At 30.4% G+C, this 24,036-nt stretch overlaps 1 protein-coding gene across 1 annotated transcript in view; it reads right to left on the bottom strand.

Moving 5' to 3' along the window:
- Positions 1-4,469: 4,469 nt before the first annotated feature.
- LOC111626699 (erlin-2-like) overlaps positions 4,470-24,036 on the bottom strand; it is a 41,357-nt gene continuing 21,790 nt past the window's right edge. Inside the window, exons 4-10 of the mRNA XM_023370180.1 lie at positions 23,861-23,907; positions 21,371-21,432; positions 13,382-13,507; positions 10,506-10,638; positions 4,805-4,896; positions 4,637-4,726; positions 4,470-4,564 (exon numbers count right to left, since the gene is read on the bottom strand). Of these exons, the coding sequence (XP_023225948.1) occupies positions 4,470-4,564; positions 4,637-4,726; positions 4,805-4,896; positions 10,506-10,638; positions 13,382-13,507; positions 21,371-21,432; positions 23,861-23,907 (645 nt within the window). The remainder of the gene's footprint in view (positions 4,565-4,636; positions 4,727-4,804; positions 4,897-10,505; positions 10,639-13,381; positions 13,508-21,370; positions 21,433-23,860; positions 23,908-24,036) is intronic.

Genomic DNA, 24,036 nt, shown 5'->3' with positions numbered 1-24,036 from the left:
TTTCTCTGAAATATTTCTGATTAACCAACTGAAAATTAATCCTAATTATTATCATTCATATAAAATGTGACATTGTAGATACATAGGTCAAGTTTCAATATTAAAAGTCCAGTAAATTAACACTCCAAAACCTTTAAACGTCCAGTAGTAATCAATTTAATACTAAACAAACGTTTTCGACTGTACCTTCGGTCTTCATCAGGTTTAAAACCGTTAGATTTGAACCTGTGTAAGCGTAGAACAATGATTATGAAATTATTTTGAAAATAATGGAACAGCACAAACGGATTTTAAAAGAACACAGTTATGCATGTGCATTGCCATGGCGACGGAATGGCATATGTAATACATACAATTATACAAATTTATATAAATAAATACACCAAACGGGGATGTGGTCTTTAACTGCTGGAGTGGGCGTCACCCGTTACCTCATAGCAGTACTTCCAAGCGTGTGACACATTGACCGCATCATTAGCGTTAATGCAGTTGGTGCGTAACCCGGCGTTGTAAATTTCCAGTGCCTCCAGATTTCGCAGGTGTTCCACCCGGTGAGAAAGTTTGATCAGTTTGGCCTCATGTAGGTCAGCTCTTATGCCGGGTTCAGTGGCATATGTTGATAGGGCGGTGGTGTGCTGTTTATTAACGATGTCGTATTTATGTTCCTGCAATCTTTTATTCAAAGAGCGTTTTGTGGACCCAATATAAACTAATTTCCTTTGAAACCTGTTGTCCCATAGAGGGACCATGTAAACATCCGGTGCTTGCTTTTTATTGATCTTGTCTTTGCCACCGCGGAGTAGACCATATACAGTGCTAGGCCTCTTGTATGCAATCTTAGTATTAGTGTGGGCGGCAATCTCCCTGTAAACTGAGTTGAGGTGGTGATTGTACTCAACTACCGCACGAGACTGTGTGCCATTTACGTTGTGTGTTTCGTGGGCCGCTGCTTGTATGTTAGAAGTGTCGCGTGCGGCTATTCGTGATACATATGCGTGGGCAAGGTCGTGTATCAGGTTCCTTCTATATCCGTGCTGTATTGCTATGTTCTGAATGCGTTTCAACTCCGCCTCTGTGTCCTCAGATCTAGTATGGTGTGTAAAAGCCCGCTTTGTTAGGGCACGGAATGCAGAGATCTTATATGAGTATGGGTCCGCCGAGTTGGCCGGGATGAACAATGGCCTATAGCATGATTTGTAATGTACCTTCGTTACCACCCTAGTGCCATCAAGTTGTAGGTGGATATCGAGGAAATGCACCTCCTTATGTTGAAATGCATTCAGAACATAGCAATACAGCACGGATATAGAAGGAACCTGATACACGACCTTGCCCGCGCATATGTATCACGAATAGCCGCACGCGACACTTCTAACATACAAGCAGCGGCCCACGAAACACACAACGTAAATGGCACACAGTCTCGTGCGGTAGTTGAGTACAATCACCACCTCAACTCAGTTTACAGGGAGATTGCCGCCCACACTAATACTAAGATTGCATACAAGAGGCCTAGCACTGTATATGGTCTACTCCGCGGTGGCAAAGACAAGATCAATAAAAAGCAAGCACCGGATGTTTACATGGTCCCTCTATGGGACAACAGGTTTCAAAGGAAATTAGTTTATATTGGGTCCACAAAACGCTCTTTGAATAAAAGATTGCAGGAACATAAATACGACATCGTTAATAAACAGCACACCACCGCCCTATCAACATATGCCACTGAACCCGGCATAAGAGCTGACCTACATGAGGCCAAACTGATCAAACTTTCTCACCGGGTGGAACACCTGCGAAATCTGGAGGCACTGGAAATTTACAACGCCGGGTTACGCACCAACTGCATTAACGCTAATGATGCGGTCAATGTGTCACACGCTTGGAAGTACTGCTATGAGGTAACGGGCGACGCCCACTCCAGCAGTTAAAGACCACATCCCCGTTTTGGTGTATTTATTTATATATAATTGTATGTATTACATATGCCATTCCGTCGCCATGGCAATGCACATGCATAACTGTATTCTTTTAAAATCCGTTTGTGCTGTTCCATTATTTTCAAAATAATTTCATAATCATTGTTCTACGCTTACACAGGTTCAAATCTAACAGTTTTAAACCTGATGAAGACCGAAGGTACGGTCGAAAACGTTTGTTTAGTATTAAATTGATTACTACTGGACGTTTAAAGGTTTTAGAGTGTTAATTTATATGCTTTCCAGTATTTACGTAAGAAGATTTTAGTAAAAGTCCGATATTTAAAAAAAATCCAGAAAACCTAGCAATATTTGTTGCTGTTTGACATACAATTCCTATGTTTGGTACATTTCTATATATTTGAGATATTTGATAATTTTTAGATATTAAAAATATTTATTTGACTTAATTAAAATATCTATAACCATGAAGCAGATAATAGTAAAAGCTTATCACACCAATGATAATGGGCACAAATGCTCAGGAATCAAAGTAAAAGCATTTAATAAAACAAAAAGGTGGTGTACAATAAGTATCATTGGTGTGATAAGCCCTTACTATTATCTGCCTAACAGTTGTAGATATTTTAATTAATTTAATTATACCTAGGGCTAAAAGCAATTTCTGTAATAACTTTGTTACACCTATAGAATAATTTGCCTAGATCCCAATCGATATTTGTGCATAAGCCCTCATTTATTAAAAAATGAAATAGATAAAATTAACACTGACATCTAGTTGTATCATATGTTGTCACCACTTGTGCACCAGATGTGGAAGGTAACATCTCCTTTGTAACCACTCCCTGAATCTTGTAGTAATGTCTGAACCCACAACTCTGTTGTCTTACTGTTTTTGTTATGTATATAATTTGAACTGTCTGTATAACATTAGTTCATAACTGTAAACCAATAATTCAGCTAACTCATAACTGTTTTGTATCAACACCCTGTACATCATGCTACCATGCAACGTTATGAAGAATTATTACTCCTGTCTACATTGATAATGCTTACTGCTCATACAGTCATGGTGACATTTTCATCTTTATATTGTATAGCTTTAGGCATAGTTTTAATTTTTTTCACCTTATATAAATTTTTTAAGTATACTAAAACCTTTAGTTAATACCAACTGATGAGGGACTATTTTCTATTGGAAAATAGTCCAAAATGCATTTTGGGTTTTTTGGTTTCCGTATTTATAAATCATCTTATTGTACATCCCCCTTTTCGTTTTATTAAATGTTTTTACTTTGATTCCTGAGCATTTGTGCCCATTATTATTGGTGTGATAAGCCCTTACTATTATCTGCCTCACGGTTATAGATATTTTAATTAATTTAATTATACCAAGGGCTAAAATCAATTTCTGTAATAATTTAGTTGACTATTTTTGCATTTAAAATATGCTAAGGTTCAAAAAGCAAAGAATAATTAAAATTTTTTGAATACCATAAATATGATTAAGTTCATTTTATATAAAAATCATCACAGTTATGAATTTAAACTCTAATAAATAGGTTTATGATTATTTTTATCAGCAATAACAACCTAACTTCAATATAATTTTAAAAAAAAATGTGTGTAAAGAAATTAAAGACTTTCAAACTTCTATAATTACTTCTATAATGGAATTTTACTTCTATAATGGAATTTTTCTATTTTATTCATATACATTGGTGTGCAAAACTAAAACAACGATTGTTTTTTGCCATAACTCTGCAAGAAATCATCTGGGAGACATGAAATTCAGAAGATAGAGACAGTATTTTGTTCTTAAAGGATGAAGAAAGTATACTAGCACAAAAATGAATAGAATGCATACAGTATGGAATCAAAGCCACTTTCTTATTGTAGTCTTAAACTGCGTGCACTGATTACACACATTTTGCGTGCCCCACATCATCTGTGATGCCATCTTCCTGCATACAAATCACCTTTCTACTGAACTGGGTGTTCATTGTACTGTCACAACAAGCCTTTTTCTACAATTTCATGGCTGTCTGCTTAAAAATTGTATCGTTGCTTAAGTTTTGCACACAAGTGTGTATGTATATATGTATATGCTATTTTTATATTGCATACATTTCTCATTTTCAAGTCCTATGAGATTTTCATAATAAAACCATCGTACCATTAATTATATAATTTAATTAAAATTATATATATAAAATTCATAAGCCCAAAAATGGAGGGACAATTATAAATTAAATTTATTTTAGTGAAATAGATTTTTACATCTAGATCACGTCCATTGTATTAAAAATAAGCATGATCTGTGTTCAATATCAATAAATAAATAAAATCAAAAAAATATCAATAAATAAATTTTGAAAGTAAAGAATAATCAAATATTTAACAAATAAGTAGATAAACACATGAAAATATGGTTTTAGGACTAAGCAAAGTTTAGACTAATATACACCAATTATAATCAATTTTTTGAATTAAATATTTATGCAATACATATATTAAATAGTAAGATTTTTAAATATAAAATACCTTATTTGATTCTGAGAGCTTTTGCTTAGTATAATATTCCGCATCAGCTTCCATTTTTCTTCTTGCCAATTGCATTTCATCTTAACAAAATATAAGTTATAATGAAACTTATTATTATTATTGTTTTAAATTCTAATTAAATAAAATTATACCTTCTATAAATGCAATTTTTTTTAAAGATTCCTTTTCCATGATTTTTTGTTCAAACTGGATTTTTGCTACAGAAGCTACTTTCTCAGCATCTATGAATGTGAAAAAAAAACCCTATAAATTATATTTATTTTCTAAAATTGAGTTATAACATGAGAAAATGTTTTAACCTATTTCTGCTTTCCTTCTTTCTGTTTCAGCATCTTTTTCAACAACTTTCTGCTTCTGTGCAGCTATTAGAAGTTTAGTTTTTTCACCTTCCCTAGTATATAAAAAAATAATTTGAAATATATAATAAAAAAAATCATTTCCATAATATATTTTTCATACTCATGAATGCAGATAATAAAAATTTCTTAAAATTGCTGATAACTTGTCTACAGTGGAATTTTGCTCTCAACATATTACTACTTCTTAGCTTATTTTTCCATCTTCCATTAAAACCGTTCTATCTTTAATGCTGAAAATTATACTGAATTCTTTGCCATAACTTTGTGATCAAATTTTATCCAAATTCTATTAATTATCATAAAATTAAAATTTTCTAAATTCCATGCTCTTTTGGCATGTTTCAATCTTTTCAAATTTCTTTCCTCAAAATCATTCCGTATGAAAACACAAGAAAAATTTTATCATACTTCAAAATTTGCAATTACAAAATACAAGGAAATTCTGATGATAAAGTGAAAAGTAGAATAATAAATAAATGCTTTACACTATATTCATAAAGTTTCTTGTTAGTTTTAAGTCTAAAAGGTATAAAATATTGAACATTTATAAAAACTAAGAACTGTGTGTATTTCCAAGTATTCAAAAGTTATCTGTATCTAAAACGGACAAATATAATTATTTTTTTGTAAAAAAGGGTTGACGAATTTACACTTTAATAAAAAAATACATAAAAGAGACTAAAATCTCTTCACTTTCACCACGTCCAATCACCAGGAACAACAGTCTTCCACAGAAAGGTCATCTCTGCTGTGAAAGACTGTTGTTCCTGGTGATTGGATATGGCAAAAGTGAAGACAATTTAGTCTCTTTTACGTATTTTTTATTAAAGGACAAATATAACATACCTAATGGAAAGAACTGACTAAAAAATAAAAGTACAATTAGACAAATATTTGACAAACAGCAGAATGGTCATTTTCAATAAAGCTATAAATTTAGCATATTAATTCATATGCCTATATGTCCTTATTTTCTACAATTTACTAAATGTTTGTCTACAAGGATCAAGCTTATTAATAGGATGTATTGCACCGGTGTTTTGGTTTTTGCAACCAAGGAAAAAACTTATTCAGAGGAACAAACAATCTTTATTTTCACCTTGTATTATACCAGGTATAATACAAGGTGAAAATTGTTCGTAAATTTTATTTTATTTTCATTTTTCAATGTCTACAAATTGATTTTTTTAAAATCTTTTCTGAATAAAAATTTATCATCCTTTAACTTAATTTTTTTCATAAATAATAAACATTAAAAATAAGAAATTAGTACTGAAAAATTTGGAGGAAAATATTAAATAATATATTAAATTAAATAAATATAACGTATTTTATTTAAAGCATATAATGTATTTTAGATATTAGTAATTATTCTTTGATCAAGTTTTGAATACTGGTAATATAGATTACAATACAGTGGAACCCCGGTTAACGAACGTCCTGGTTAATGACCAGATTGGTTAACGAACTTTTATTTTGCAAAAATTTTGTCTCGGATAACGAACAAAATTCGGATAACGAACGTAACGGTATTTTGTGTCAAATTTTAGTTGGTGTTAGGCATGTGCAAGTTAAGCATTGCTTTTCCAAGTGTTTGTGCTATACTTCTTTTTTCAGTTTTGTGATTTATATATTTAATCAATATGGCATCCAAGAAAGAAAAAAGTCATAGTGGCAATAGAAAACGACAACGCGCTATCGCATTTGAGAAAATTTTGATTAAAAAAATAAGACAATCAATTTCTTGTTCCTTACGGAAAGAGTTTGTTTGTTTGTTAAGTTACGGCAACGCAACACTTGGGCGATCTGCCTAGGGGGAATGCTTTCTGGAAGGTGTTTTTAAGGAAAACTGGCCTCTATTTAGGCGTTACAGACGTGGAGAAAACCCGGAAAACTCCATGTGGTCAGCCCATCTGAGCGAGGTGCGAACCCATGAACAAATTCCCCGTGTTCAAGATACGAAGACCACTTAGCCATTGGTGCATTTTTTTTACCGAAAGAGACTTCGACTCGAAGAATCTTCCGATGAAGTGCTACCCGTTATTTTTTTGGAGGGGATTCCCCTTTTAAGCATTAAGGTTCGTATATCTCCACTTTTCTGCCACCAACTACAACAAACAAAGGTATGTACTGTGCTATTTTATTAAACAAAGTTTACATGTTTGTTGCTGTAATGATAGATACTACATTTTCCTACATTTTCATCAAAGAAAATTACTGTATGTTACAAATAAAATGACAAAAATTTCAGAGACTAGAACAGATTAATTGCATTTGCATTAATTTCTATGAGAAAAATTGCTTCGGTTAACGAACAAGTCAGTTAACGAACGGAGTCGTGGAACGGATTAAGTTCGTTAACCGGGGTTCCACTGTATTACCTAAATAAGCAAAATTAAAGTAAAATATTAATTATAAAATAAAAATAAAAATTAACCTTATTTTCATGGACAACACTGTAAAAATTCTGTTACATAAAAAAACCACTTTATGAAGGAAAAGTAATTGTTTTCAAGGTTTCCAATTCAAATTTGCATTAGAAAATAAATTTTGTGATTTTGGATTAACTGAATGATAAAGAATAATCTTTCCTTTAAAAGAGAATATCATTTAGTTTAAAGTTATAAAAATAATTTGATATTATATTCTGAATAAATTGGCATCATATTTACACAATAAAATAACTCATTCATCTACTAAATTTGAGGATACCAACTTTTTTATTCACTGAATTGTTTTGAAAAAACACACAGGTGATATCATCCAAGACCAGTTAATGGAAAAACATTTGACCCACAATTACACTAGAAAGGAAAATACACACAATCCTTCAAAATTTAAAATGTAAAGCCAGCTACACAATTAACAGCTTCACTAAAGTCATAGAAGTCTTGGTTCCCATCAGAATGGATATTAATGACTTTTCTTAGTTCTAGATTACAAAAGCTATTTACATCAATCAAAATATTAATAGAAGCTATATTATCAATACTTATAAGACAATATCTGTGCAAAATTTTCTCCACAGCACCCAACTAATTCAAGATAATAGCTGATTATCTTGATCACATCTTCAATAATGCATATTTTCAGTGGAAAGACACATTCTCTGTACAACAAAGGGGAAGTACCAATAAGCTCCCAATCATCTGATATTACAGAGGTTGTGCTAAACCGAGTGAAAATTCTACAAATCAAAGTGTACTGCAATGACATCAAACTTATACTTAGGTATGTGGATGTTTGTATTCATTTTTAAAAATTATCTACATAAGTCCAGGATTTTACAGATACAATTGACAAGAATGCTTCAGGAATATAACTAGTTCTGTCCAATAGTAACTTCAAGCAAATTAATTTTTTGGATAAGACTATACAGTGGTACCTCAGGATACGAACACCCCAGCATACAAAATTTTCAGGATAAGACATGAAATTCAAACATATTTTTGCTCCATGATACGAACAAAAACTCACCATATGATGTTACATTAGTTCGCAGCGCCATTTTTTATTCACTTCTGTTCATCGGTCTCAGTCCGCATGTTTGCTTCGTTGTGGAAGGATCTCGCTTGATAAAGGAAATCTTGAGGTATTATCAGAAAGTGACTGATTTTATTGAAAAGAAACATCCCGAAAAGGTTCACACTGGCCGTATTGCTGCTCGGAGTAATGACATTTGCCTAAGTCATTTTAGAAACATTTTAAAAAGTAGGCAAAGCCAAACCTCTTTGGATAGATATTTTACCAAGCGACCTCTATCCAGTGAAAGTGCTGGTGGAAGTGAAGGAAAGAAAGCAAAAAGCAGTGAAAAAAAATTTAAAAAAATATATATAAAACAACACTAATTTTTTTAATCTTTTCTAAGTTATTTTTAAGTTATTGTTACATTATGTTATGTAAGTTAAGTTTTAGTATCATTTCCCTTCTCCCGCCACCAGTTTACACCTCCACCGTCGTCTATCTTTAAAGGTAAAGTGCAAATATAGCTACATTTTTTTTTTGTCATCAATTATTATTCTATTATGGTTATTTATACATTTACAACTACAAAATGCATTTTTCAGTGTTTTCCTTACTATAGTTATTTTTTTTTAATGTACAACTTAGCATTAATTTGAGTGTGTTTTTCGCGTTGGAATGAATTATTTGGTTTTACATGTAATTGTATGGGGAAAAATGATTCAACTTACGACATTTTCATGATACGATCTCAGTTTTGGAACAGATTAATTTCGTATCCTGAGGTACCACTGTATTTAAGGAACACAACTGCCTTTATACCAAAGTGTAAGCCCACCACTGCACAATCATTTACATTGGGATTCCAATGGAACAATAGCATACAACTTAGTGGCATTCAAAGATCTAATTAGAAGACATATAATCAAAAGCCATCCACAGAGAACAAAATTAATAAAATTAGCTTCCTAGACAACATAATAATCATCATCATTACAGCATATTACAGAAATATGGACCTTCCTAAAAAAGTGGCACAGCTAAAAGAAGAAATGGCCATTTTTACTCCAGTTATAGTTAAAGTATGTTACTAGTTGCCCCAAATACAACAAACTTAGAAGACAATAATGCTTTGTTTTAATTGTTTATTGCTCAGTATAACAACATGTAAATATGAAATAAAAGTAATTGTATTACTATTTGTTAATACAAAGCTCAATACAAACACATTCAATACAAAATGAAGATTTCATTTAATGATAAGCTGTGTTATTTCTTCAGGAGTTTCACAAATGTCAACTGCAGAAAATTCAAAAAACAGTCTGTTATAGGTTAGCATATTTTTATATCATTGGACATCACAGTCTTGCCATTTAGATCCACAATGCTTTGTCTCAATTTTGTCTATTTCTTATAGTTTCTATTCTTGTACACTATTCCCTCATGGTATAACAGTCAAGTGTATGTTTTCATTTGTTTTCCATGTTTCATCAAACTTTTTGGAACAATTTCTGTTCAGTAGGGTTCTCCATTTTCAATCAGAACCTCATTATTTCTTGATTTTGTTACAATTTTTTAGTGGAAAGAACTTAAAATGCCACTGAAAAGAAAGTTTCATAACTATCAGATGTTAAACAACTAGTGTCATTAAGAGGGAGAGCTGGAGATTTTTCCCTGAGCACAGAGAAAACTTAGGAGCCTGTAATGGTTCCTACTATTATAAAATTGTTATTTTTACTGAAATTTTATTTTTTATTAATAAAGAAACATTCAACATACTTCATTTGTTCAAAAATGAAGTGGCAAAAGGGCCCACTCTACTCCTGGGCACCATACAAGTTTCAACAGTGCTACAAACATCTATACCTTGCATGTAGTCAATTCTGCAACACATCCACATGTTTAACTACATAATTAAGCTGGATTTAGCAGTTGCAGATAAATCTGATTTCACCACATAAAAGAGTATATTTTTAGCATAGTTTACCATCATTAGTTGACTTTGAAGAAAATACAAATGTAGCGCATATTGCTAATAGATAATTCATATATGAAATACGATTTATGCATATAATGTTCAATAAATAACAATTTTAATAAAACAATATTATCATCACTGTATAAAAACTAAAATTTACTCATATATTCAGTGTAAAATTTATATATATTTTCTACTTACATAGCTTCATAATTTTTTCTTATTGTCTCTGGAATTTTTGGTTTTGTTACTCTTACAGCTTGAATAAATAATCCAGGTGCCATAAGATTTAAATCTTTCTGAAGAGCAAGCTTTAAATTTTCATCAATTTGATCTGAATAAAAAATTAAAAATTATATAAGTGTTAATTATATTGAAATTAAAAATTAGAAAATAATATAAATGTTAATCATATTTATAATTTTAATTTTATTTAAAATTGTCATTAATAATACAGATATTTTATTTGACAAAATTAACAAAACTGAATAAATATATTTTATATTTCATAATATGATAGCTTTCAATTATTATTTGAATCTTTTTTTTAAATCTATTATGAGCTCTTCAATGTTCTTTATTTCTCACATGTGATTTTGTTACTCCTTTAACTGCTTGAGTCACCTTGATTATACTGTATCTTTCTTAGATAAGATTGAACTGCAGCCTACTGAACATCTGTTCAAGCCATACTGCCCAGCAATATAAGGCATCTGCCCACACTCTATCTTTGCTATTATACTCCAACCTATTATAATTCCAACCTTTCAAAAATAAAAACCCATGCAAAACTTGAGTGTCCATCTGACAGTCTCACAAATAGTATAAAAGAATTGTTTCTGTCAGAAAAATAAAACGTTGGAATTATAAGGGAGAGTTTCAAAGTTTGGAGGAATACTATGAAATCAGCATAAACTGGGTTGAGTGTTGACGTCGCCTGCGCTCCGAAAAGTTTCAAATTGTTGCCTGAAGACAAGGGAAGACCAATTGGTATTCATTATTTTACGTCACTTCTTTTGTTTGTTCTGTGAGGTGTTGTTTTGAACATTATCTTTCGCGAAAGTGTTCATTATCCAATCACCCACTGTATTTCTTTTATACCAACAGAAAAATATTTTAGAGAAAATCAAACCTGAAGTTGGTTTTTCAATTCAAGCAGTGACTTTTAGTTTTTCATAGAAACACTTATCTAATTTGAATAAAACCAGTGTGAAAATACTTATTATAAGAAGTAATCAAAAGCATTTATTTTTTACCAACATTTATAGAATTTTTATGAAAAGCATTTGTGAATTTTTCAAAATTCTATAATAAAAATGAATTTTTTGAAAATTATTATAGTAGTTCAAATTTTTTTTTAAATCAAAAACTTCTTTAATATAGTGACAACTCCTATGACACTAAACAGTATGCAGCTATATTGAAGGGGTTATTTTCACAGTTACTCCATTTTTTAATGATCAAAGACATTGACCAATGTCAATAGTATAATGCATATTACAAACTATCATTGTTTTGAATTTATCAAGATTTTAATTGAATATTCATAGAAATGCTTATATAACTTAAACCTAAATACAGGTAATCCCCATATAACACGGCACTTCTATAGCACAGATTCAATCTAACACTGTTCAAAAATTGGGAACATCCCCATATAACACAGTGCTTTTATAGCACGGGTTCACTCTAACATGGTTCAGGAATTGGGTAAAACCCTCGTACAACGTTCTTTTATACCTCCGCATACTCAACGAGCATTCTAATTGTTTTTGTGGCTACTTTGAATGCTCTTTCAACAAATAATCCATTTAATGGTTAAATTTTACAACTGGGAGCCTTCTTTTGCTTCTAAAAGCTCATTTTAGAATTATAGATTCCTCCATCACGATACTATCGATAGTGCAGGTGCCATCTTTCTTTCACCATCGTTCCTAAATGCCAACAAACAGCAGCGCGCTCCTGTTGCAGAGCAACCGCTATTAACAAACGCACCCAAAAACTGTTACCCAAAAATTATAAAGCTATTTTTTATAATAAAGATATTTAAAACAAGAAATTTATAATAAAAAAATGTAATAAAGCTACTTTTTAACAAACTTTTTTCAGGCTGTGAGGATTTGAATACTGAGAGGCATTTTCAAAAATTTGACTTTGGTTAAATTTATAAATTATCAGTTCTACTATAAGCCTAATTTTTTTTCCACCTTGCCATAATGGAAACCTTCCCATCGTTATTGTGATTGTCTCAAATGACAATGATATGATCTCATTGTTCTTTCCTTCAATGAAAAATACTTAAAAATTTATGGATTGGCTTTTTCCAACACATCCGTGGTTTTTCAGTCAGTCAAGTCTGTTAGGCAGACAAACTAGATCAAAGATATATATGCATTTGTGCATCAAAAAAAGTGCTCTTTGTTTGAATTAATAGCTGTAGACACTTTCTGAATTGCTAACAAAGAATAAACTTTTTCTTAAAACTCCAAGTTGTCTTCAGATGAGATTTATCATGGAAACTCTGTCTCATATGTACTCACCTTGGTTAAAGAGTATAATATATTGATGACAAATTTAAAGTCTAATAAAGTCTGATGTCTAATAGAGTATAAGTTAAGACATCATGGAGCCTTAACTCTCCATTGGACCTAATATATGTCATTATTATACACTGATGATTACACAGGCCTCATGTTTTGGTAGCCATTAATATAGAAACTAATTAATTTGAACTAAAGGTAGGTGGACAGGGTGCCATTTTTTGTTAATGTTAATAATTCTAAATGACTAATATCACAAGATAGAAATATAACAACCTATCTTTATTGTGATTTCGAAAATGAAAATGTAAACCTATTTTTAGTCAAATTAATTAATTTATATACTTATGACTAGCCAAAAGAGCCTGATGAAATATGGGTTTAGATATTTAATAATCTTTATAGATTCAGGCTTGCTCATAGTCACATTTGTAGCTATGTAAATTTTGAATTACAAAAAACAGCAAGCCAGCAAATGTATATTAATAATACTTGCTTTTATACAATATATAACAGATAATACTATATACTACTCACCAAATAAATCAATATATACTTCTTGAAGATTATGAATGCTGCAAAATTGATTCAATTCATGATGAACTTTATTGAATATTAATGTTTTGTCATAGTCAGCAGTATAATTTTTCACAATATCAAATACTGAAAAACATCAATTATTGATAAAAATTATCATCATCTTGTTAAAAATTTTTAATTTTCTTCTGAAAAGTAATTATTCACTAAGTTTTCTAACAATAATAGTCAAAATTAATTATGTAAACAATATATGTTTTAATGGATTATAAAATCATACAAAAATAAATAAAATTAAGTAGAAAAAACTTATGAAAAAATTTGGAATAATATTTCAAGTAACTGAAGATGGTGGTTTTGAAAATTCATAAAAAGGATTTTAGGTGATATCTATAGGACAGGTAAAGTTTTTAAAATATTAATTTATAATGTTAATTTTTAAATTACATATTGAAAAGTTGTAATTTACATAATGTTTGATAGTTAAGAGCTAAAAAAATGTAATATTCAAAAAATACTGTTAAAATTAGAATGCAATATAAGTCACTGAAGATGAGAATGTATTAATTCTCAAAAATGTTTCAACAAAATAAAGTCAGCTCCTTGATTGAAGATTTGTTTTGATGTAAAAATTTATATAAACAAATAGTCAATGTTTTTTTTAAGTTTCAGTAACTTTGAATTCTCATTTATCTTAATAATAATCAATTTTTAGAAGTTCCTGATTATTATTATAGTAATATGTTATAAACAATTATAAAAAACAAACAATTGTGTTGTCATAAAATAAAATATAGTTTAAGTGTATAACTGAGGTCTTGGTATATATAAATGTTATCTTTTAAATAAATATAAAATAAAAACAAAATAACTAAATCAATAAAAAATTAAAATTTATAGACCACTGTGTTACAGCTCTTATAGTAGTGTGCTATAAACACCAATATCAAAATTGGGTAAATAAAACAGAGGTAAATAAATTTACCTCTGTTTTATTTACTCAATCTTGACAGTTTAAATATAAATATAAATATAATATGACATAGAATCAGAAGAAACAAGAAAAAGAAGACACGGTTTCGACAAATAACTAAGTTTAAATATAATTTTAAAAAAGTTCTGAAAATGAGAGCAAAACTTCTCTCCATCATGACATACACATTTATAGAACTTTGTTATGATAAAGGAGCTCTATAAATTGTGTTTTATTAATTTAATGTATTTACAGTTTTAATTCAATTAATGTTAATTTGCATTTTTATTTTATGTTTATTTTGAAAATAAACAGCTTATATGTAAAACATGTTTATAACCTGTTACTAGAGTATTGGTATTTGATTGTAAAATTTCATGAAAATGAATGAAAATCCATCAGTGCTCAAACTTATTTTTTTATGGTCTTAATACTCTATAAAAGTATATACTGTCTATATAGTTTAAACTTTTGGAATCTTCTATTTTTAATAAAAATAAAACAATATTCTTTTAGAAGTTAAATAATTTAACTTAAATTCTAAATATTTTTAGAAATTTTGCTCTCATTTTCAAAACTTTTTTAAAATTATATTTAAACTGTCAAAAAGTTAAAGTTATATTAATACCTTAACTTTTTAATATAAGATAAATACATTTTAATACTTTAGAACATAAACTATTTCATATTCGTTAAATTCTTAATTTTATAATTTCAAAAGGATCAGCAAGCCTCTGATTACCTAGAGGTCTATGCATGAATTTGATATTTTTTTCTTTGGATGCTGCCCTACTTTACTGGGCTGAATAGGTACAGTACAAGATAAAAAACAAAAGTTTTGTAGAACACTTTATTGAAGAATGAACTTATAAGAATTGAAATATATCTGTAAAAGCAGAACAAACAAAACAAATCCGGCAATGAATTGCATAACTTACCCAGCAAAAACATTAAAATTGCATGTAGTGCCATCAAGATTTTATTTTAAAAACTTACATTATTAATTATCATAAAATGGCAAAAAGCTTAAATTTGAGAGTAGAGATGAGTTTTATAAAAATAATTGTAAATACTAATAATGAATAAAATCTTTATTAAGAACTGACCTCACTCAAGATATGACACGACCTCCCTCTATCTCCCCCTCTCCTCAAACTTTAACCACCAAAATTTAATAGCATCAATGCCCTAATACACAAACCTCCCTGCAAAATCTCAGAATTTTCAATGAAAGGCACAGGAATTATTAAGCTTCAAAATGGTGTACAAAATCATGTTTCCTACACCCACACTATACATACAGAAAAAAAAACCTCTTTTCTGCATTTCTCAATGTTTCAAGGTCCTGAGTCCAAAAATGTAAAAATCTTGGGGTAGTCATTTTTGACCAATTCCTGTTATATATAACAGCCAGGAAAGTAATTAAATGCCTTATTAAAACTCATAATGACTGACTTATTCTAAGTCTTATTAGCATAAGAGTTTGAATTACAGGGTTGAAAATTACATAGCAACTTTGCCTTTTACATTTGCAAATATTTGTTGTGCACTTCTCATGCAATGATACTTGACAATTCCTTGCCCACTGAAAGTGAAATTATGATTGCTAATTGATTCTCTGTCAAAAGATGTTTTCCATTTTTTAAAAATTTTTCTCAGATCTGATTTCTCAGGATAAGAGATTTTTCCTTTTCCCCCTCCAATTTTGCAGGAGCAACTAAACTGGAGTCTTGCATTCTACATATGTTGCCGGCAAATGTATAACAACTCAATTTTATGTCTTTCCTGTGCGTGGAAGCAATGAGAACACAACCGTAAGCTTACAGTATATTCAGCATTAGAAAAAAACAGGTGGAAAAAAATTATATCATTTTCTGATAAGAAATTTCCAAAGACATGTGCGTAAATCTGTAACTGCCTGTACCAACAAAGATTTTATTGATCAAAAAGGAATGATAGGAAAATCATAGGACTAGTTCTGGAGTCAACTGATGACTTCTACAAAGTTAGGACAAAAGAAGAAGAGAAAAACCTTCTATTTTCTTGAGAAACCAGAGCTGCAAAAACTTTTCAAAAATAGAAGACATTATGAGATTAGCTGCGGGTAGGGGATTCCTAACCCTTGAGCAGCATTGGGTTGTAGAACCCGCTCGTTGACAAATTGTTGGCAGGATTGCAAGATCCTTCTGATAGCAGNACCTCCCGCGGCGTACATGGGAATGTCCCGGGAAATCAGACTCCAGCTGTGTTCAAGGTCACCCAACTGTGTAAACAATGACTCATTGATGTTAAATTTCACAGAAAGGCGAAACAAAGGAAAATAAAATTTGAAGCTTTTTCTTCAAAATTAACACATTTCTTTCATTTTTTTTTCAGTTTTAAGTATTTTTAATGTATTTTAATATTAATCTTATATCAATTTAATTAATGATCGGGAATGAAGGGGTTAAAGGAGGGCTTTAGGTGAGTGGGGAGTGCAGTGGGCAAGTCAACTGGGATCCATTATTCCAAGTAACAACAGGTAGCCAGGTTATAAACAAATACAAGAGGTTTATTATAACTAAAATCTAGAGTATACAAAAAATCTGCGTAAAAATGACTATGGAGAGTAACAATATAAAACAACTAGACTAACCTAATACATATGTCACTAATGAGGAGGACATTCCTGGTTTAGCTACTTTCTCAGAGAGAGAGAGAGTTTACAAATATTCTACTCAAAATACCTCTAAGAGCAATGCTGTTCTCTATCATTGTGGAGGAATATGTGATATTCATCCTGCAGTCCAGAGGTTGGGCTGTGGTGTATGGCTTCCTTTGTTGTATGGCGAGTCTAACCATTGTCTTCTATAGCCCTGGAATGTCCAGTTTGGACCATATCTGTCCAGGATACGATGGGACGGGAGACTTGGTCTTCTTCTGTCATGGAGTCTGTCTTGGGATTGTCGTCCTGGGGATGTCCTCTAGGAACAGGGTAGCTGGAGATGTCTGCCAGTGTATGGCGCCAGATGAAGGTCACCTTGACTCAAGTTCCAGCCTCCTTTTTATCCAGTCTAGGCCTAGGAAAGCCCATCAGGTGATCAAGTGTTGTTGGAGACGAAGGTTGATTTTGCAGGTGGTGTGTTATAGGTGAGCTGTTGATGACGCTAAATGGAGCTATTACCATATTTAGTTTGAGATTTGTAAGATTCATCTTGTTTACTTGTTCAACAGTTGACTTTCTCCTCTTTTAACAATAGGTTGTTATCATTTAGCACAAGATTGTTATAATTCTCGAACAGTTGTTGATGGAAAGGGTGTCATTCAATCCATTTTCTGTGCAATGTTTTCTTAATGATCACAATGGAGAAATAGACCTAAAAATTTCCATAATTTAGGGCTAACTCCACTCTGATCTCTCACAACATCCCTGACAAAGAGTCAATTAACAGTCATAATTCCATTTTCAGTGAGCAAGGATTCTTCAAGTGTTATTGCATAAAAAGTGCATAACAAATGCCTGCAAATGTAAAAAAGTGAAGTTGCTATGTAATTCTTGATGCCATAATAATTCAAACTCATGTTAATAAGTAAGTCTTAGGATAAAACTGTTCTTATGTTTTTAGTACAGAATTGAATTGTTTGTTTGTTCTTTTAATTGACATAGTTTTAACTTATACATAAGATTATTTTTCAATAAAGTGTTCTATAAAACCCTTGTTTATTATCTTGTACCTATTCAATCCAGTGAAATAGGCAATGTAAACAAAAATATTAATTTTGACATTCTCTAGCCCTCTTTAGGCAATCTTAAGTTTGCCTAATTTGTTTTCAGGCAAAGTCTGAAATAAAAAACTTTATTTTGGGCAATGATTATAACACTGTCGGCAATCTTAACTTTACCTAAAAAATCCTATAATTGCCAGTAACATATATAAAGTACAGAAAACAATTAGAAGTAAATAAAAAATAATAATTTTATAAATAAAGAAAAATATAAAATGTTTGTATTGTTTCATTTTTTTTTATAAAAAATTTTATCTTTAAAGTACTTTTCATGCAAAAGCTTACCACTAGGAGGATTTAAAATATTTACAACTTCAATTCTATCAAAATAAATCATTACACCACCACTGAAATAAGAAAAATTCTTATGTTAATTCAATAATATAAAGTAGCTTTAATATTATTCTTACATTGTAACTATAACATCATTTATTACAAACAATATTTAAACATAAATAATAAACTAATATTAATATTCCCTCAAGATATAAATATGAACACTTTTTTTGTTATTTAATTAATTAAGAAATTATAATGTAGCTAATATAAAAAGTAATGCTTAATAGTGTGTATTACACCTCAAGCTGGAATAAGAATTGTATATCTTGAAGTTAGTATACTGTTTCTAGAACTTCCTGAATTTTATGAGGTTATGTTATATTTACTTTTTACAAAATCTGTAAATATGGATTATTTTAAATTTAGATAACATTTAAAATTTTGTACACCTAATTCATTACATCTGAAAATTTTACTAATCTATGATATGTTTTAACACTAACTAATAAATTTGAAAAGAACAAGTATCATGAACTAAAGTACACTAGTAAGAAGTAAACAAAAAAAATTCAGCAACAAGTTGCTTAACTTCCCCGGTAACATTTAGTGAAACTAACCATTATATTTTATTTAAAAACTTTTTATATATTTTTAACTATTATAAAATTGCAAAAAGTTTCATATTGAGAGTAGGGATGAGTTTTATAAAAAAACTGTAAATGCTAATAACAAGTAAAATCATCATTAAGTCTGACCCTACTGGAGATACACGTGATCCTCTTTATCTCCCCACCCTTCAACTTTTAATCACCAAAATTTAATAATGTCAATCCCTAATAAACAAACTTTCCTACAAAATTTCATAAATGTTTGGCAAAAAGCACAAGTGTTATTAAGCTTCAAAGAGGATGAACAAAATTGTGCCTCACATACTAACATCAATACATACAGGAAAAAAACCCCCAAATTTTTTTGCATTTCTTAATGTTTCAAGATCCTGAGTCCAAAAATGCAAAAATCTGGGGGGATCAATTTTTTGACTGATTGCCACACTTTCCCTCTGTTATAACAGCTGGGAAAGTAAAAGTAAGATATTTTAATTAATGGATGACTCTTAGTAATTTGCATTTGCAAAGACTCACTCACAAACCAGGTCGGCAATTATGCCTTATCATTAATAAAACTAGATCCCAGACATTCCTTATAGAGGATAATTCATCACCTACTGATAAACCACTTCAAAGAGTATACCTATACAATAACCAACCCCATCAATCTTATCTCCAAATTGCATGAAATTAAACTAACTGGTAAGGAGCACACTACAGTGCTTGATTTTGTATCAATGTTCCAGTCAAATCTCCTTGAGTCTTGTTTTTGCACATTACAGAATTTCTTTTTCTTTACCATACACAATACATAAAAGTTTCACAAATTATGAAGCTTACACACTTGTTGGGATACATCTCCTTTGACAAACAAGTACACCGACAAACATGGAGTACCCACGAGCAGTCCCCTCTCTGGTGATCTAGTGAGTTGATTCTCTGATATTTGGAGGAACAGACCCTGGAAAGATTTCTATTGGATATATTACTACATATTAAATATGCTGATGATATTTTAGTAATACCAAAAGCTAAACCTAACATCCAAGATGTTTTAGAGGCTTTCAACAACATATATGGCCTTATTCTTAACCTAAAGCAATCTAGTAATGCAGGGATGCACATTGACATTCAATTTTCAAATGATCGAGTAACATCTCATGCAAAATGTATGCCCACTTATTAGCCTTTCTTTATACCATCCAACTCTGATCCTGTGTGCTATAAAACTGCAGCCTTTAGGCCCCATTAATTAAAAAGTACTTACACACATTATTCAGATAGCTCATGCTCCTGGTTTGTATGAAATCCCTGTAAATGACTACAGGTTCAACAAGCATCAATGCTACATTTTCTCCATGTACAGATCCCTCAGGGCTAGAATTAATAATCATAAATATAACACATCCAAAAACAGACATGTCAGAGCCAGGATGTCTACATGTTTGGAGGATGCTAAACTCAAATGTAACATCTTTAACTGTCATACAATTTGAACAGCCATGGCAATGCAGATTTACAGGACTACCCTATCAGTTACATGCATTAAAGTTATAACATCATACTACTGCAAACATGCCAGTATGTTATTAATTTTGTTGATGGAAAGGGTGTCATTCAATCCATTTTCTGTGCAATGTTTTCTTAATGATCACAATGGAGAAATAGACCTAAAAATTTCCATAATTTAGGGCTAACTCCACTCTGATCTCTCACAACATCCCTGACAAAGAGTCAATTAACAGTCATAATTCCACTTTCAGTGAGCAAGGATTCTTCAAGTGTTATTGCATAAAAAGTGCATAACAAATGCCTGCAAATGTAAAAAAGTGAAGTTGCTATGTAATTCTTGATGCCATAATAATTCAAACTCATGTTAATAAGTAAGTCTTAGGATAAAACTGTTCTTATGTTTTTAGTACAGAATTGAATTGTTTGTTTGTTCTTTTAATTGACATAGTTTTAACTTATACATAAGATTATTTTTCAATAAAGTGTTCTATAAAACCCTTGTTTATTATCTTGTACCTATTCAATCCAGTGAAATAGGCAATGTAAACAAAAATATTAATTTTGACATTCTCTAGCCCTCTTTAGGCAATCTTAAGTTTGCCTAATTTGTTTTCAGGCAAAGTCTGAAATAAAAAACTTTATTTTGGGCAATGATTATAACACTGTCGGCAATCTTAACTTTACCTAAAAAATCCTATAATTGCCAGTAACATATATAAAGTACAGAAAACAATTAGAAGTAAATAAAAAATAATAATTTTATAAATAAAGAAAAATATAAAATGTTTGTATTGTTTCATTTTTTTTTATAAAAAATTTTATCTTTAAAGTACTTTTCATGCAAAAGCTTACCACTAGGAGGATTTAAAATATTTACAACTTCAATTCTATCAAAATAAATCATTACACCACCACTGAAATAAGAAAAATTCTTATGTTAATTCAATAATATAAAGTAGCTTTAATATTATTCTTACATTGTAACTATAACATCATTTATTACAAACAATATTTAAACATAAATAATAAACTAATATTAATATTCCCTCAAGATATAAATATGAACACTTTTTTTGTTATTTAATTAATTAAGAAATTATAATGTAGCTAATATAAAAAGTAATGCTTAATAGTGTGTATTACACCTCAAGCTGGAATAAGAATTGTATATCTTGAAGTTAGTATACTGTTTCTAGAACTTCCTGAATTTTATGAGGTTATGTTATATTTACTTTTTACAAAATCTGTAAATATGGATTATTTTAAATTTAGATAACATTTAAAATTTTGTACACCTAATTCATTACATCTGAAAATTTTACTAATCTATGATATGTTTTAACACTAACTAATAAATTTGAAAAGAATAAGTATCATGAACTAAAGTACACTAGTAAGAAGTAAACAAAAATATTCAGCAACAAGTTGCTTAACTTCCCCGGTAACATTTAGTGAAACTAACCATTATATTTTATTTAAAAACTTTTTATATATTTTTAACTATTATAAAATTGCAAAAAGTTTCATATTGAGAGTAGGGATGAGTTTTATAAAAAAACTGTAAATGCTAATAACAAGTAAAATCATCATTAAGTCTGACCCTACTGGAGATACACGTGATCCTCTTTATCTCCCCACCCTTCAACTTTTAATCACCAAAATTTAATAATGTCAATCCCTAATAAACAAACTTCCCTACAAAATTTCATAAATGTTTGGCAAAAAGCACAAGTGTTATTAAGCTTAAAAGAGGATGAACAAAATTGTGCCTCACATACTAACATCAATACATACAGGAAAAAAACCCCCAAATTTTTTTGCATTTCTTAATGTTTCAAGATCCTGAGTCCAAAAATGCAAAAATCTGGGGGGATCAATTTTTTGACTGATTGCCACACTTTCCCTCTGTTATAACAGCTGGGAAAGTAAAAGTAAGATATTTTAATTAATGGATGACTCTTAGTAATTTGCATTTGCAAAGACTCACTCACAAACCAGGTCGGCAATTATGCCTTATCATTAATAAAACTAGATCCCAGACATTCCTTATAGAGGATAATTCATCACCTACTGATAAACCACTTCAAAGAGTATACCTATACAATAACCAACCCCATCAATCTTATCTCCAAATTGCATGAAATTAAACTAACTGGTAAGGAGCACACTACAGTGCTTGATTTTGTATCAATGTTCCAGTCAAATCTCCTTGAGTCTTGTTTTTGCACATTACAGAATTTCTTTTTCTTTACCATACACAATACATAAAAGTTTCACAAATTATGAAGCTTACACACTTGTTGGGATACATCTCCTTTGACAAACAAGTACACCGACAAACATGGAGTACCCACGAGCAGTCCCCTCTCTGGTGATCTAGTGAGTTGATTCTCTGATATTTGGAGGAACAGACCCTGGAAAGATTTCTATTGGATATATTACTACATATTAAATATGCTGATGATATTTTAGTAATACCAAAAGCTAAACCTAACATCCAAGATGTTTTAGAGGCTTTCAACAACATATATGGCCTTATTCTTAACCTAAAGCAATCTAGTAATGCAGGGATGCACATTGACATTCAATTTTCAAATGATCGAGTAACATCTCATGCAAAATGTATGCCCACTTATTAGCCTTTCTTTATACCATCCAACTCTGATCCTGTGTGCTATAAAACTGCAGCCTTTAGGCCCCATTAATTAAAAAGTACTTACACACATTATTCAGATAGCTCATGCTCCTGGTTTGTATGAAATCCCTGTAAATGACTACAGGTTCAACAAGCATCAATGCTACATTTTCTCCATGTACAGATCCCTCAGGGCTAGAATTAATAATCATAAATATAACACATCCAAAAACAGACATGTCAGAGCCAGGATGTCTACATGTTTGGAGGATGCTAAACTCAAATGTAACATCTTTAACTGTCATACAATTTGAACAGCCATGGCAATGCAGATTTACAGGACTACCCTATCAGTTACATGCATTAAAGTTATAACATCATACTACTGCAAACATGCCAGTATGTTATTAATTCTTAAAAATTAAGTAAATAAAGAAGTACCTTATTTTAAAAAATTTTTTTTATTTTTCTTCTGAAAACCCATATGAAAATGTTCCTTTTAAATTCTGTATGGAATTGTGCTTTTTAAATTATGTCACTATGCTAATGGAATGCCTGTACTACTCGACAAATCATTTGTATGATTATTAAACAGTGCTGAAGTAAGTACTGAGGTTACTGTGTGAGTTAATGACTGTTGTTCCAGCTTTGGGAGTATATTTTTATTTTTCTTGAAATTTAAATTGGCGTTACTGAAAGACATTTACCTTGTACCACATGGAACATTCTTTACTTCATCTGTTTGTAGTGTAACCTATTTATAAATAAATGAAATTTAAATTATGCTAAAAAAAAAAAATATTTTTGATATATTTGTTGGGTTATTCTAATGTTAGTTATTTTTAAATATCTGAGTATTATTTACTTATATTATATATCTACT

This window comes from Centruroides sculpturatus, unplaced genomic scaffold, assembly GCF_000671375.1.
Source record: "Centruroides sculpturatus isolate CEXI.00-Female unplaced genomic scaffold, Cexi_2.0 scaffold381, whole genome shotgun sequence".
NCBI classification, from domain to species: domain Eukaryota; kingdom Metazoa; phylum Arthropoda; class Arachnida; order Scorpiones; family Buthidae; genus Centruroides; species Centruroides sculpturatus.
Note: the sequence above shows the minus strand (reverse complement) of the source record. Positions and strands in the feature narration are given on the sequence as shown.